The following is a 13,988-nucleotide window of genomic DNA, read 5'->3' as shown; positions in this document are numbered from 1 at the left end:
ACAGAAGGAAAGTTTGAATTCAGTTTTAATGGGCACATTGCTTTTCTCCTTGTCAATTAACAATCCAATTGCAACTACTTGTAAAGGAGAAAAGTTATAGTAAATGGTTTTTTCAGCACTACAGTTAGGGCAGTGAAGTACTTGCTTGTGGACACATAGTAAGGCAACTTGCCTTCATTCGCCCAGGCAGGATTGTGGTGGATACATAATTTGTTTTTCTTTTCTTCCTGCTCAACCCAGTCATATAGCATCAAGGCCTGCTGTGGCACTGAAGGATTTAAAGTCCTCCGTTTTACAAAAGTCACTGCAGTTGAGGAAGGGATCAAATGTTAGCAAGCAGTAGGGTAAGAAAACACACACCCATAGAGCAAAGCTGTGAACACCTCTGTGTGTATGTATGCATGTTCACTCCTCAGATAAAGACAAATGTCTTTTTACAAACTCTCCATCTCCAATCTAAATTTTGAATCATCCCACATGTGCCTCTGTGACTTGGAGCCAATTTTAGGTTTTGTAAGATGTGTTTTACCTTGTTGTTTTTTGTTGCTTGGCAGGCATGGTTGTCTCAGGGTAATCATCATTCTCAGCTCCTAAGCTATCTGCAAATTTCTTTTGTTTTCAATATAAAATTTTAAGGCTCTAGTAAAGTTAAAGATGAATGAAAAACCACTCTCCTGAGCTCACACCTTCAGCGTTGGCATGATGCCTCACAAAAATCACCTTAATTCATTGGGGAGGAGGACTTCCTGGGCTACAATGGGAGAAATATTAAGTAATAATGTTCATGTGCAATGTTTTGTAACTTGTGAAGATGGAAATTTTGGTTGATTATGAGAAAATGCTAGTATTGTTGACTTTCTTTTACTGTAATTTATTGAAGATCTTTTAAATGCATAATTCACCCAAGGACAGACTAAAAAAAAATCAAACCACCACCATAAAAAAACCAACCAAAATAACAAAAAACAACAACAACAAAAAAACCCCCAAACAAACAACCAAAAAAAACCCAACAAAAAACCAAAAAACAAACAAACAACAAAAAAACCCAAGCAAAACCAACCAACCAAACAAACAAAAACCAACAAAAAACCCAAAACCAAAACAAAACCAAAACAGAACAAAAAGCCTAGCTGGCAAGGACAATAGACTGTGCAGCCTGGAGATTAAACAAGGTGTCAAAGTAAAGAATGGAACTCAAAACATCTTGTGATCAAATGTATCAGTAAAGAAATGTAAGGGAACTTGATCCTGAACAGAACGACAGGGCTCCAGACATACACATCTCCAGGTAGTTTGGATTCACATTGAGCAGTAAATGAAAAATCCTTGTCTAACAAAATTTTAAGCTCACTGAAAGACAGGCAATTTCCTTACTCTGTGTATATACAGAAGGTAGCACTGGGACATGGCAAGAGGCAAGCAGCACAGCTTGAACACCAGTAATGATGAGCAGCACTGCAGCCCATCACTGAAACTGGAGAAGGTAGTTAAAATACTATTTTCAGAGCAACAGCAAGCCCAAGACCCAAGACAAAAGATACTGAGCAAATTGACACACTCTTCATTCTTTTTATTAGTATTTATTGTTATTGTTATTCACACTTAGACAACTCAGTTACATTAAGTGATTTATATGAAGAACTCTGTATTAGTATGATAAGGTGAGAAAGTGTACACGCCACAGTGAAACATTCTGTAGATAGTAAAATAGGACCTTGATAGAAGGGATTATTTCCAAGAGCCTATATACAAATAAAGGTAACTTTCATACTATATACAAACTTATATTCACAAAGCATATACTGATTCAGAGATACAAGAGTATAATCTAGTGAATAATGATCCATACACTTAAACACATGAGAAAAATTGGAATTTTCAGGAGGTTGCCTGGACTTGCAAAATAAAAAATACATGGAAATGTATTTTTACTTTTAAAGTTTGAAATGAGTAAAGATGGGGGACTTCAGATTTTTCTTACAATAGGCTGAAAATTATGGATGATAAGAGTATGAAAACTACAAAGTGAAACAAACATGCTAGAAACACTTTATTACAAAAATAGCCTTTGATTGTCAATTATAACACACTATTTTCACATCACAATACCATGTCCTGATCTTGCCATCTTAAGTGACAGAAATAATTTTAACTCATGTAAGTCAATTCCCCAGAGTCAGGATTGCAAAACTAAAACTGCAACAGAGATCTTGATAATGGAAATGAACACAAAACCAAGTGAAATCCTTTGGCATTACTTAATTTTGATGAGGGATTAAAATAATTGATTTATTTCTATTGGATAACCTGACCCTGGAAACTTTTTGAAAAATTGACAGAAGCAAATCATCTCTTACAAACTTACTAAAACATAAGGAGCTTCCTTTACTCTGATCTCAGTGGGAGAATACATCAAAGGAGCAGAATGATTTAATTGCTTTATTGGGCCTGATTCTGCAAGCATTTTATTCCTTCTCTTGGGGTGAACAAGGGTAGCAGGATTGAGTCCCTACTGCAAAGGTAGTGTGCAGCATTTTGTACAGCCCCACAGGAAAATTCAAGAGGATGAGGAGCAAACTCCCCTGACTTACTCACAGCATCACTAAGGCGAAACCAGATCCTGCTTTACTGTACATTTATTTGTCAGTGTTTGACATTATACCTTAAACAGAGACATGGAATTGATTCTTTACTTTAAAATTAATGATCCCCTTACTTAGAAACCCCATACTAGTCTTCTGGGTTCTTTATGGCTTCTTTTTGCATTAAGACAACTATGTGACAAAATAAAAATAAAAATAAAATAGTAAAGTGCACAATCTTTAAAAATGTGTACAAATTTCATTGTTGGGATTGGTTTTGTGTTTCATGAGTGGAGAATTTACAATAAATCTACATGAATGTACAGTTCATTTACCAGTCTTGAATTACTCATTCTTGTCCTGGGCTGTTTCACTTATGGCTAGTGTAGGAACGATATGGCCAATTTTGTGCCTGGTCTACCCACACTCCAAGGGATTACATGGCTTCTAGGCTGGGGCTGACCTGTGTCTGGCTGGCTGGAGCATGGGCTCAGCGCCATGCTAATGTGACAACACGACTTCTGGAGCAGACACGGCTTGCATCCAGTCAAGCAGGAGCACAGGCAGGGGAAGGCTCAAACGACCTGCACCCATCCAGGCAGACAAGTCCTGGGATGCTGCACACTGACACCCAGCAACACACTGCAGACCTACAGGATGGCCTGTCTCAGCTACAGGGCTCTGAGCCACACGTGACTGCTGCATTTGATGGGTGCACTGAACTGCACAACTTCAGCTGGGACGTGACTCTCAACAGTTCCAATGGAAATGATGGAATCTCAATGCCAATATTCCTGTAACTGATGGCAACAGACCCAGAAGGTCAGTTGCCATCAAACAGGCATGAAACCCATGGCTTTTGGAGGATTGGAGAAGGATTCTTCTCCACACTGTTGCAAACTATCCCATTTGATAATCTCAAAGTCACTTTCTGCAAGTATTTTTCTTCAATTTAACTTTCCAGGAAGAGCAGAAAAAAAAAGAATCACCTGCTCAGTTAGTTGTGTCATTGTTATTTACAAGAGGTAAAATTGTTTCCAAGAATACAAGTGAATGTAATTTATCTCTTTGTACATAGCTCCCAGGACAATTAGGTACTGCATTTATGAAACACAGGAACTTAAGATAAAAGTCTTTATCTTGTCCAGGTTAATGGCAGAATTCTTCTGTATTTCATTGGGCCAGTTCTTAGAGAAGGGATTATTTCCTTGTTATAAATAAAGAAAACCATCTGATACAGACTCATACTTGACTCAGAACATAAGTTATATGGACCACAAGATGCTATTTTAAGGAATTACTGCGGAAAGAATAATAATTAAAAACATTGAATATCCCCTTTTTTGCAAAATATGTAATGAAGTAAAAGACAACCAGAGAAATAATCCCTTAAAAAACACCCAAACATTAATAATATTTCTAAGCATCTATTTTTTCACTGTACTTGGATTAACTACATGTTTAACTTACCACTTTGTGGACCTTCATATCCACACACAACAGTACCATGAGTGACAGTGACCATAAACTACTTCAGAGTAGTGTATGTTGAAATTATATGGTAGGTTCATTGCCATTACAAACAAATGACACCTAGATAAGGTTGCTTGTCACCCACTGTGCTTTATGCTTCATTAAGTTTATGCAGTCAGCCACATCAACTGGATACATAAGCAGAAGCATACAGACACAAGAGCCTATCTGCACTATAAGAAAGCACTAGCTTTCAGTAAAATAGTTAATTTAAAATACATAGAGCTTTGCTGAAAGATTTTTCCATGTCTACATGGAGTTCTTAAGGAGAGAATCTTCACACCACACTTTTAATCACACTTCTATAGCTTTTGCCAAGTTGTGACCAGGGTGGCTTATGCAGAGGGAAAACAGAATAGTTGTAAGACTCGAATGGTATTTTGTACCAATGGGCCCCATTCTCATATTTAATTCCAATGAAGTTTGTGCAGAAGACCTTTAAAACTGGCTACAATCTGAGCCATGATCTACTCAAATGCTACCAGAAATCCCTTCCAAAAATTGTGTTTAACACTGATTCCATTCAGAGATGATGGTGCCACAGAGGGTTGGTTTTTTAATCTGAAGTTGCATTGTTATCTTACTTCCATATTTCCAAGCTGGTGTCCTGAAAGTGCTAAGCTAGAACAGGATCTTTATCAATGCCAATTTTTCTATTAGTTATTCATTTATACTTCGTAAGGACTATGCAGACAGCAGTAGTGATTGAGCTAGTGAGCATGGGCATACAGGCAGGTGGAAAAGGCTTCAATGCCAGTCAGCTCACTATAGAATCTGGGCAGTGTGAAGGACCAGATCCCTAGTGAAGTTATACAGAACTTTGGCTGAACAAAATAGAACTTTGATTTTTAGGTATGCTTGATTTCTGGGTGTGCAATGTTGAGAAGAGTTCGTGATCCTACACTGAAATAATTATGAACAATGAGAAACACTTTATGCTGGGAAATTTGTTGAAATTGTAAAACAGGAATGTTGCAACAAGTGTGTGTGTTTCTGGCAGCATCGAGTCTGGACAACTCACTGACATCCAGTCACTGGATTGGAGCAGCTTTTGACTGTTTTCTCAGCATTCTAGTTTAAGATTGAATTCCTTCTGTACAGGATAAGGGACTAAGCTTCTCCCTCCATCCCACTCCTCTTTACTAGCCAGCAGAGCTGTTGTCTTGTAATCAAAGAGCATATCAGCATCCAAGTATCCAATAATAGTTTACCCCAGCAGTAGAAAAGTGCCTTGGCAAGTATAATCATTGTTCACAGAAAGCACCACACAATTGGAATCTGTCCTATTACCTCTGGATCTGAGGTACCACTGGCACAGTTATTCAACCATTTGAAAAATGATCTGCCCAACAGATACAAGGCAGTGGGAGCCATGACGTGTCTTATTCTGGAGAAGGAGAAGTTGTTTATAACACCTTCTTAGATAAAGATGTGATAGGGACAAACAGACATGGGAAAGAAATGAGACACATTTTAAGACAGTATAGAAATGCCATTACAGAATATCAGTCCTTAATGGTGTACATAAAGGTCTTCCTATAGCTGTTGATGCCAGTTACTCTCTACTTACTATCTGTCCTCAGAGGGGCAGCAGTCTCTGCTGCTGATGCCCTGAGTGCACCAGAGAGCTCTTAGACCTCTGAAGGTCAGGAGCTTTCTGTTTCCAATGTGGGAGTTGTTACACCACGATGGTATGAAGTTAAAAAAAAAAAAAAAAAAAGTAGTGTACTACATAGAGATTGGACACTGGTCTGGTTTCTTGATTTGAAATGTCAGATCAGTGAAATCTGGGCATTGTAGTATTTTGTAAGTGCCCACATACACAGCCCTTACTTTGGGTCACTCCTATGTATGATTCCGCTTACTTGGGAAAGGATTACCTGTTTTGAGCACTGTCATCAGAAACAAAAGCATTTGGTCACTCCTCTGGAATAGATTGTACTGCGGAGTCAGCTCTGTATTTTGGGACACACGTTTTGGTTGAGGTCAGAATTTGGGTCACAAATCGCTTTAGGCTGCTGTTCTGTCAGCAGAGGGCACCACAGGTGTGTATATCCTGTGTATATACCACAGGCCTGTATATCCACCCACCTTTCCATGGCTACACCCTTAGGAACAAATGTTAGAGATGGGCAGCCCTATCGCTAGTACAGGTAACGATTCTGCACCAGTGAAGGGTCTTGAATACAAAGACAAGTTTTTGCTCTCGATGTGAGAAGCTCACTCTAAACAGCACTAAGAAGTAAGAAATGTTGCTTGTTGTATGGTTAAGATCAAATACTGATTCTGCATGTAGCTAGGACTTAGGAAAATATATGAGTAGCAGACATTGCAACTCCTAGTATCCTTCCTTTATTTCATTAACATCTCATTTTTTTCTTCATGATATCACATAATATTAATATAACTAATATGAATTTTGTACTGATTTCTCTACCATTGTTTTCTGTCAAGTCCTTATTTTCTAATCATACACTTATATAAAAACACATATAACAGGAAAACAGTAAAGGACAAAGGGGATGAGTGAGAAACAAACAGTGTGGAGCAGAGAAAAACAGCCAAGACAAAATGTGCTGAGACTTCTGTTGCACAGATGTGAGAATGGCATTGCCATTGTGAGGACAATACACATATAAAACAATGATGAAACAGGTCACAGAAATGCACTGAAACTTCATGAACTCTTAATTGCACAAAAGACTTAAACAAACAAATGATGATTATCTGAAATAAGTTCTTAACATTCGTTCCAGTCCTCTCATTTAAAAAAAAAATCAGCCAAACTACAGAAAGTTAGTTTCTTTCTCCCTTCTTGGCTTTTTCTGCTCTAGGTTTGGACCTTCTCATTCTCTCAGTAGCTCAGAAAAAGGATGTTGCATATTCACTCCTTCCTTTCTTTAGACATGTACACTTCCAGCAATACTGAAGAATTTTCATGTAAGTTTCCTGCAGCTCCACTGTATTTAAATTGTGTTTCTCCTACCTAGTTTCAAGATTTATAACAGCAAATGTGAACTTCCCCAGCTTTATACAACAGCTGGAGATCTCTTCCAGCAAATAACTATATGTAGCTGTGAAGGTCCTTACACTCCAAGTAATAGTGAAAGCCTATAAAGTATATATTCACTTAGCAATTAGGCTGCCACTTTATAACTACTTCTATTTTCTTTATGAAATACTATGCATAAGCAAATTAGCCTTTTTATTCTGGCATGAAAAGGCAAACTCATAACAGCATCTGAAAGCCATTGGTACTGTTGATATTGCTGCATTAGAAAAAATAGTGTGTTCACATAGCTGTATGATGTCACTGCATGCTGCGTTGTTATTAGAGAAGAAAGATTATCCCCATTCTGGTCTTTGCATGAGAATGCAATGAAAATCTGCACCAGTTACAAAATGGTCAGGCATCATGGCTCCTTCAGTGCCAGAGTTTCTGGAACCTGAAGAGTTTTGCAAGATGCAAGAAACCACCATTAACATCCTGCTGAATGCCTTTACGGACCTGTGATGCAGATGATCAAAACACTGATGAATTCCCTGGCTTAGCTGAAATCACATCACATAAATCCACTTACGTGAAGAGACATACAAGCCCTTCCCTGTTTGTGACTCATCGCTTGGTGTATGCTTTCCACTCAGGAGTTTCAGCAGGTTATCAGAAAAATCCTGTACCAGGGTGTGTGGGGGGTGGTGCCTCCACAAAGTTAACATTAGCATTCCCCTTGGAAGAGGAGAGCTTTAGGAGCTGAGCACACAGTGTGTCTGTGTATACCACTACAGAGAAGGAGAAGTCTGCAGGTAGGTCCCATAGGCAGAGGAGAAGCAGTAATTTTCACTGCTGCCGCGGGCACGGTGCGTGTCCAGTGCTGAGCAGCGAGGATGTTCTGCAGCAGAGGAACCCTTGGTGCTCCCAGACTCAGCCCTTCAGGCAGTACTGCAATGTCCAGCAGCAGCCATTCTTCAGCTCTGAGACTGATCCTTTATGTCCTTTTCTTTCTTTCATTCTTTCAAAATCGAGGAAGAGAAAATTTACAGATCCATGGGTTCTTCCTGCTGCAATTTTCCACTGTGGTTTTTTTTTCACTGTTTTGTTTTGACATATGTATCTTTTCTTTAATAAATATATATGTTTTGGTTTTTCTTTTTTTTTTTCTGTTGAGAAAAAAATAACTTTCCACTCTCCACTTTCCACTAGATGGAGACAGGACACTGGATCACTTTGTCCTCCAGAAGGACACTGACAATCAGGAACACAAAATAAAGCCCAAACATGAGTAAACCCAGGATTTTATTCATCCTCCACTTGCAGGAGGCAATGGAGATGATGACGAAGAGCAGCATGATGAAGAGGAGGACAATTGCACAGAACAGACCATTGCTGCTGACTGTCACCGGGGCAAAGCTGTTAACCACAGCATACAGGAGCCATGGAAGAGGAAGGCTGTTAAGAAACAGAAAAATTAATTTAAAACATTGCAGAAGTCCAGAAGGGAGCACTAGAAGGTTTCTAGTGACAAATCAAAAGACAACCAAAGGCTTCCCGCAGAAAATGAGGCAGGAACATGTTCAACTCTTCTAATAATTGCATAAATATAAATTGTAAGCTTTCTCATGGTTCTTGACGAGAAAACACGGGATTTTTTGCCCCCCACTCTTCCACCTATTATAGTAGTGAATTATTTATCCCTTGGCTGGCAAATCACCTGGCATCCTGTCTGTGAAGAGGAAAACCCCTTTCATTTGTTTCTAGATTTCACACTATCTGCTGAAGCTATTTGCACACTCTTTCCAAGAGCCTGCCTGACAGGAGGGTGGGTTGGAAAGAAACATGACCTTGCCATGAAGAACCAGCACTCTGCAAGGCACTGCCTGCAAAATTTCACCCTTAAATATCTTTGTCCACATTTACTATATAAACCTCTGTTAAACTGTGAACTTCAATTGAACTTCAGCTTAACTTCTATTTCTGTGCTTGCTGTCATTGCATTTCTCATCTCTCACGCCACAGAAGGAGACAATATCCCTCTGCAAGATGTCAAGCTGAAATAAATATTTAAGACACTGACTGGAGCTTAGCAGGCTTAGAAAGCATGAAGTGAGTTGTCAGAAGCTCACAACATTAAAACTTTGAATAAGCAGCTCAGGAGAGAATAATTTATTACAGCTGCAGTACTAACTACACCAGTCTACAGCTCAGCTGTGCCATTTCTGTTGTAAATGTAGCAGACTGGTGCAGGACAAAACCATTTCCTCTGGCAGGAAGATTAAACATTTTTTTAAAGTAAGAAAGCACTGCAAAAGAGAAATAATTTTGTAATGCATGCTCTGTACTCCAAATTGGAGGACATGGTTTTCATGCATTTTACAGGTTTGCTGCATATAGATATTTCAAAGACTGAATGCTTCTGCATTAATAGAAAATTGGCTAAGTTTTCCTGCTATGTCTAACTACTGCCATTAGCTAACAGATAAAGTAAAAAATATATTTACTATACATTCAAACTTCGGGATCCTTTTTTGTACCTTTTTGCAGATGCTGGTATATTTCCAGCTGTGAAAACCAGGATCTCTTCTACAATCAGGCTGTCTGGCACTGTAACTATGACTAGACCTGTTCTTCTGTTTGCATGTGATAGTAAGAAACAACCAAAGATGGAGAAATTGAAAATATGGACATGATTCTCAGTACCTCCTGTGTTGAAGATGGTAATGTGGGAACAAAGACAGAATTTACCTGTGTATTTCCTGCACATTTTTGAATCACTGAGGCATGGATTACTCTTTTTCTGAATCTGATCTACCTTGGTCTGAAAAGACCAAAAAAGAATTTGAATTACAACATTATGCCACAAATCATTACCCTAGAGCTGCCATGAAGCAGTGAAGTGTAAATATAAAACTTCTGCACAATCTCATGTACCTTCACATTGTCAGAGCTATAAAAAGGGTCCTTTTTGTTAACAGAGAATTGGTTTGTAATTTTGGGCTTGTCAGGTATAGAAAAAAAAATTAATCACATGGCAACAGCAGCCTAAACCAGTTATACAAGACAATGACTTTCTGTTGTTATTACAGCAAACATGTTGAATACTGCAGAGGCAATGAATTATTCCTGATCATCATTTATAAAGAAAGCTCTAGTATAAGCCCAATGAGTGGTAGCAGAAAGCAAACAGCAACCTCACAAAAGTATAAAAAGCTTTGAAATTCCTTTTCGGAACAATGCCCTTGCACAATTTTAAAGTGCAATTCACTTGCCTAAGCCTCTCTGTAACGTATCAAAGCAAGGATTAGGCAACAAATTTATAACATTTTTTCATGCAGACATCTGTAAACTTCAGAGCACTTGCCACAGTAACATTCGCTTCCTATTTGCATTACTCTGCTTTTTAAAGATTGCTGCTTGTGGGCAATACCACAGCAATGTGCTAAGAACAAAGGACTTATTTAAAATAGACACAATTTTCTTGGTGTAGAGCTTACCCTACTGTGATGTCAAATATGTTGCTTCCAACAGAACTGGATACAGCCATGTCCCCCAGACCTTTGCGTGCTACAATAACACTGGTAATAAGGTCAGGTATGGATGTGCCAGCAGCTAGAATAGTCAGTCCCATGATTTCTTCAGTAATACCAATGGTCTCTCCAACCTAGAAGAGTTTAAATAAAACGAGAAAAAAGTTTCCTGCAGTGAAGAAATGTTTTCAACTGTCCTGGGCTTTCCCACTACCTTGGAAAATACCAGGCAAGATCACAGAAATTCTAGTTTTCATGGATTTTCCCATGTATCAGGAGAAAGGTAAGGCTTTGAAACAGAAGCATAAGATATTGACAGGCAGTTGCTGATAGTTCTGATGCTACAAGAATGATCAAGTCCTGTGGTCAGGCCAACCACAGCTCTCTGAGCTACTTTTCATTTAGTGAGTACTGATTTACTTTATCCATGGCTACAGCTCCTGAAATAAAGCAGCACCCAGCATGAGATAGATGGACTCTGATTAGAAATGATCTTTTACAGTGCAAAACAAAAAAGCAGGGCTTTTATTTAGTAAGAGTATCATCTCCTTACCTGGTGTGCCCACCAGACCATCAAGTAAGAAAAGAAGGCAATCCAGCTGATAGAACCAAAAAACGTGATGGGAAAAAATTTTCTTGATGTCTGAAACAGAAAGAAGGAGGAACAGTGAAAACCTATATTGAAGGGTGATATGCCATACTCTTAATTCCTTCTCAATATGAGAGTGGCTTCTCATTTTTTCTGATGGCCTGTTCTAAGCAACTGCTCTGATCATCATCAGATGATCAAAATACCTGTCAAGAAAAGTAAGAAACAGAAGCCCTGACATTGGTATATATGTACCTCATTCTTCCAATTGCTTCAGCCATAAAATAAGATTTCCTAAGAACTTGTATGATGACTGGCAAGTTCTGGGTTGTCATTTTTATCATTATTTGTTATGATGCAGTTTGCATATATGTTTAGCTCAATAGTGGTTTGACTTCTAAATTTATTAATAATTTCATGTTTCTTCAGAATGAATGTTTTCAAATTGCTTCAACAGGTGCCAATATCTTTCCTTCCTACATAAGTAACTTTTTGCAACAAATTTCAGTCAGTATAAAAAAGACTGCCATATGGCAGAGCTAAAAATAGGTACACCTAAAATTTATTACAGCATTTACTCTGCTTGAAAACTACACACTTTCTCAATAGAAGATATGTTAAACACAAATTTTCCATGCTTCATTTTGCAGAGAAATGTAATGTTATAATGCTATAAAAGCATGCAAAACATACTGCCAGGCCTTTCAATGAATTAAAAACTCTCTTTAACTTAATTTTCATTTTCACTGTTTCCCTTACTTGTGTCAGATTTTGAACAGACAGTGTTCTTGCAGCCAGCGAATGGGTTATATTCACATTAATGATTTATTTTGGTTTCTGTTCTTTCCAATCTTATGCATTTTCCATATTACCTATTAACTAACTGAATCTATGTAACAAAAAGAGGTCAAGCTAACTACTAAAGGAAAGGAACAAAATTGCAGTACTGCACCAGGCAAACACTATCTAATCAAATTAGTACTCAAAATTAAATTTGTCCTGTGAATGAATTCTAACAGTCTTTCTTTGTGGTCATTGACCTTCTGAATGCAGATCTTACCCTAGATGATTTCTGACATGCGACCAGCAGAGTTGTACAAATTTGAATGAATAACCAGTAAGACTGCCTGTGGAAGTAAGTTATACCACTCTAAATGCCTCTTGCAGCTGCTGCTCAGTCCTGTAGTACTTCTTCGCATTTAGTCCTCGCTAAATCCACTTCCACTCCAGAATTTTTGTGCCCCCTTTCACTGCAGGTCATGCCCCTGCTGCACCAGGAGGCTCACTAAGACTGTGGATCATTCCTAGGTGTTGTGGAAGTATATGGGATTGCAGGGCTTTCCCTCAGTGTGTCCAAAATACCATTTGTTCTGATTCAGATTCTTCAAGCCATAATAAACACTTCTTTTTTTAGGGAGTTTACAGAGCTGCACAGTCAGCTTTCCTTATATAACAAACTCAACAGACATTTGTATGAAACAGTTTCACATTTAGGAACTGATTAGCACAGAATCAGAGGGTGGCTGTAGACTAAAAGATGATCAGTGTATTGGGCTGGCCATTAGAGCTGGTCAAGCAGGAATGTCACTGTGTTTTGCCAGCTGAACCTGGAAACAATGAGGCTGATCTGTACTCAATGAGACTGTGTAGACTTTCTGCTGATGGAACTGGAACGAGCTCGGCATGTTAACAGATGTAAAAAGGGTAAAGTTAGCAGTGCCAATTGTGCACACTCGTCTACAGCATGGGACAAATAGAAGGTCCATATCTGTTCCATCAGCAGGTGCAGCTGCTGGCAGTGCTACAGAGCACTAACTCATTCCCTGTGTGTACTTTGCATAATGCTAAATGTCCCCCTGAAAACCAAGCATGTTGACTAACACAATCTATAAAATTTCACAACTGAATATACACAGAAATACACATTAAAAATGGTACAGATTTAACAACAATACCAGAGGGGTGGAACACCTCTTCTGTGAGGAAAGGCAAGAGAAAGCCTGGAGAAGAGAAGGCTTTGGGGTGATTTAATTGCAGTCTTCCAGTACCTACAGAAAGCCTCTGAGAGAGACTTTTCACAAGAGCATGTAATGACAGGACAAGAGGACTAGAATAGTAGAAAAAAAGAAGGTTTAGATTGGACATTAGGAAGAAGCATTTAGTATGAGGGTGGTGAGACACTGGAACAGGCTGCCCAGAGAAGTTGAGAATGCCCCATCCCTGGCAGTGCTCAAGGCCAGGTTGGACCAGGCTTTCAGCAATCTGGCCTAGTGAAATGTGTCCCTGCCCATGTCATGAGGGTTGGAACTAGATATCTCTAAGGTTCCCATCCAATCCAAACCATTTTATGAATCTATAATTCTAAACTCCCTCATAATATAAATAACTGAACACCTGTGGGAGTAAAAGTGGTCCAGTAGGTGTTTTAAAGAGATTACCCTTAAATAATCACCACAGCACCTGGAAACATCCTTTTCATATAAATTCCACTACTGTCACAAGCATTGTTTTCAGAAGTACTGAGAGTACTTTGGTTGATCTATTTCTTAATTGCTTCTTAACTCATTACAGAGTTACTTTGTCAAAAGAGAGTTCTAAATTTCTGTCAAACCAGGAAATATGATAATGAGCTTATGATGGAACCTACCCAGACGGAATTTTAAGTTTAAAATCAAAATTTTATATGCGTTGGGGTACAGAAGACCTTAATGCGAAAAGGAATACAATTAGAAAGAAACATATCAATGGCTGTTATAATG

General features: G+C 38.6%; 1 protein-coding gene across 2 annotated transcripts in view; it reads right to left on the bottom strand.

Moving 5' to 3' along the window:
• Positions 1-8,089: 8,089 nt before the first annotated feature.
• SLC24A2 (solute carrier family 24 member 2) overlaps positions 8,090-13,988 on the bottom strand; it is a 105,232-nt gene continuing 99,333 nt past the window's right edge. For both annotated transcript variants that reach the window (XM_059492391.1, XM_059492392.1), the window contains 3 exons: positions 11,194-11,283; positions 10,608-10,774; positions 8,090-8,565 (listed from right to left, as the gene is read on the bottom strand). In XM_059492391.1, coding sequence (XP_059348374.1) covers positions 8,316-8,565; positions 10,608-10,774; positions 11,194-11,283 — 507 coding nt within the window. In that variant the 3' untranslated portion in view covers positions 8,090-8,315. The remainder of the gene's footprint in view (positions 8,566-10,607; positions 10,775-11,193; positions 11,284-13,988) is intronic.

Source organism: Ammospiza nelsoni, chromosome Z, assembly GCF_027579445.1.
Source record: "Ammospiza nelsoni isolate bAmmNel1 chromosome Z, bAmmNel1.pri, whole genome shotgun sequence".
NCBI lineage: Eukaryota > Metazoa > Chordata > Aves > Passeriformes > Passerellidae > Ammospiza > Ammospiza nelsoni.
The sequence above is the reverse complement of the archived record's forward strand: the minus strand, read 5'-3'. Positions and strand labels throughout refer to the sequence as shown.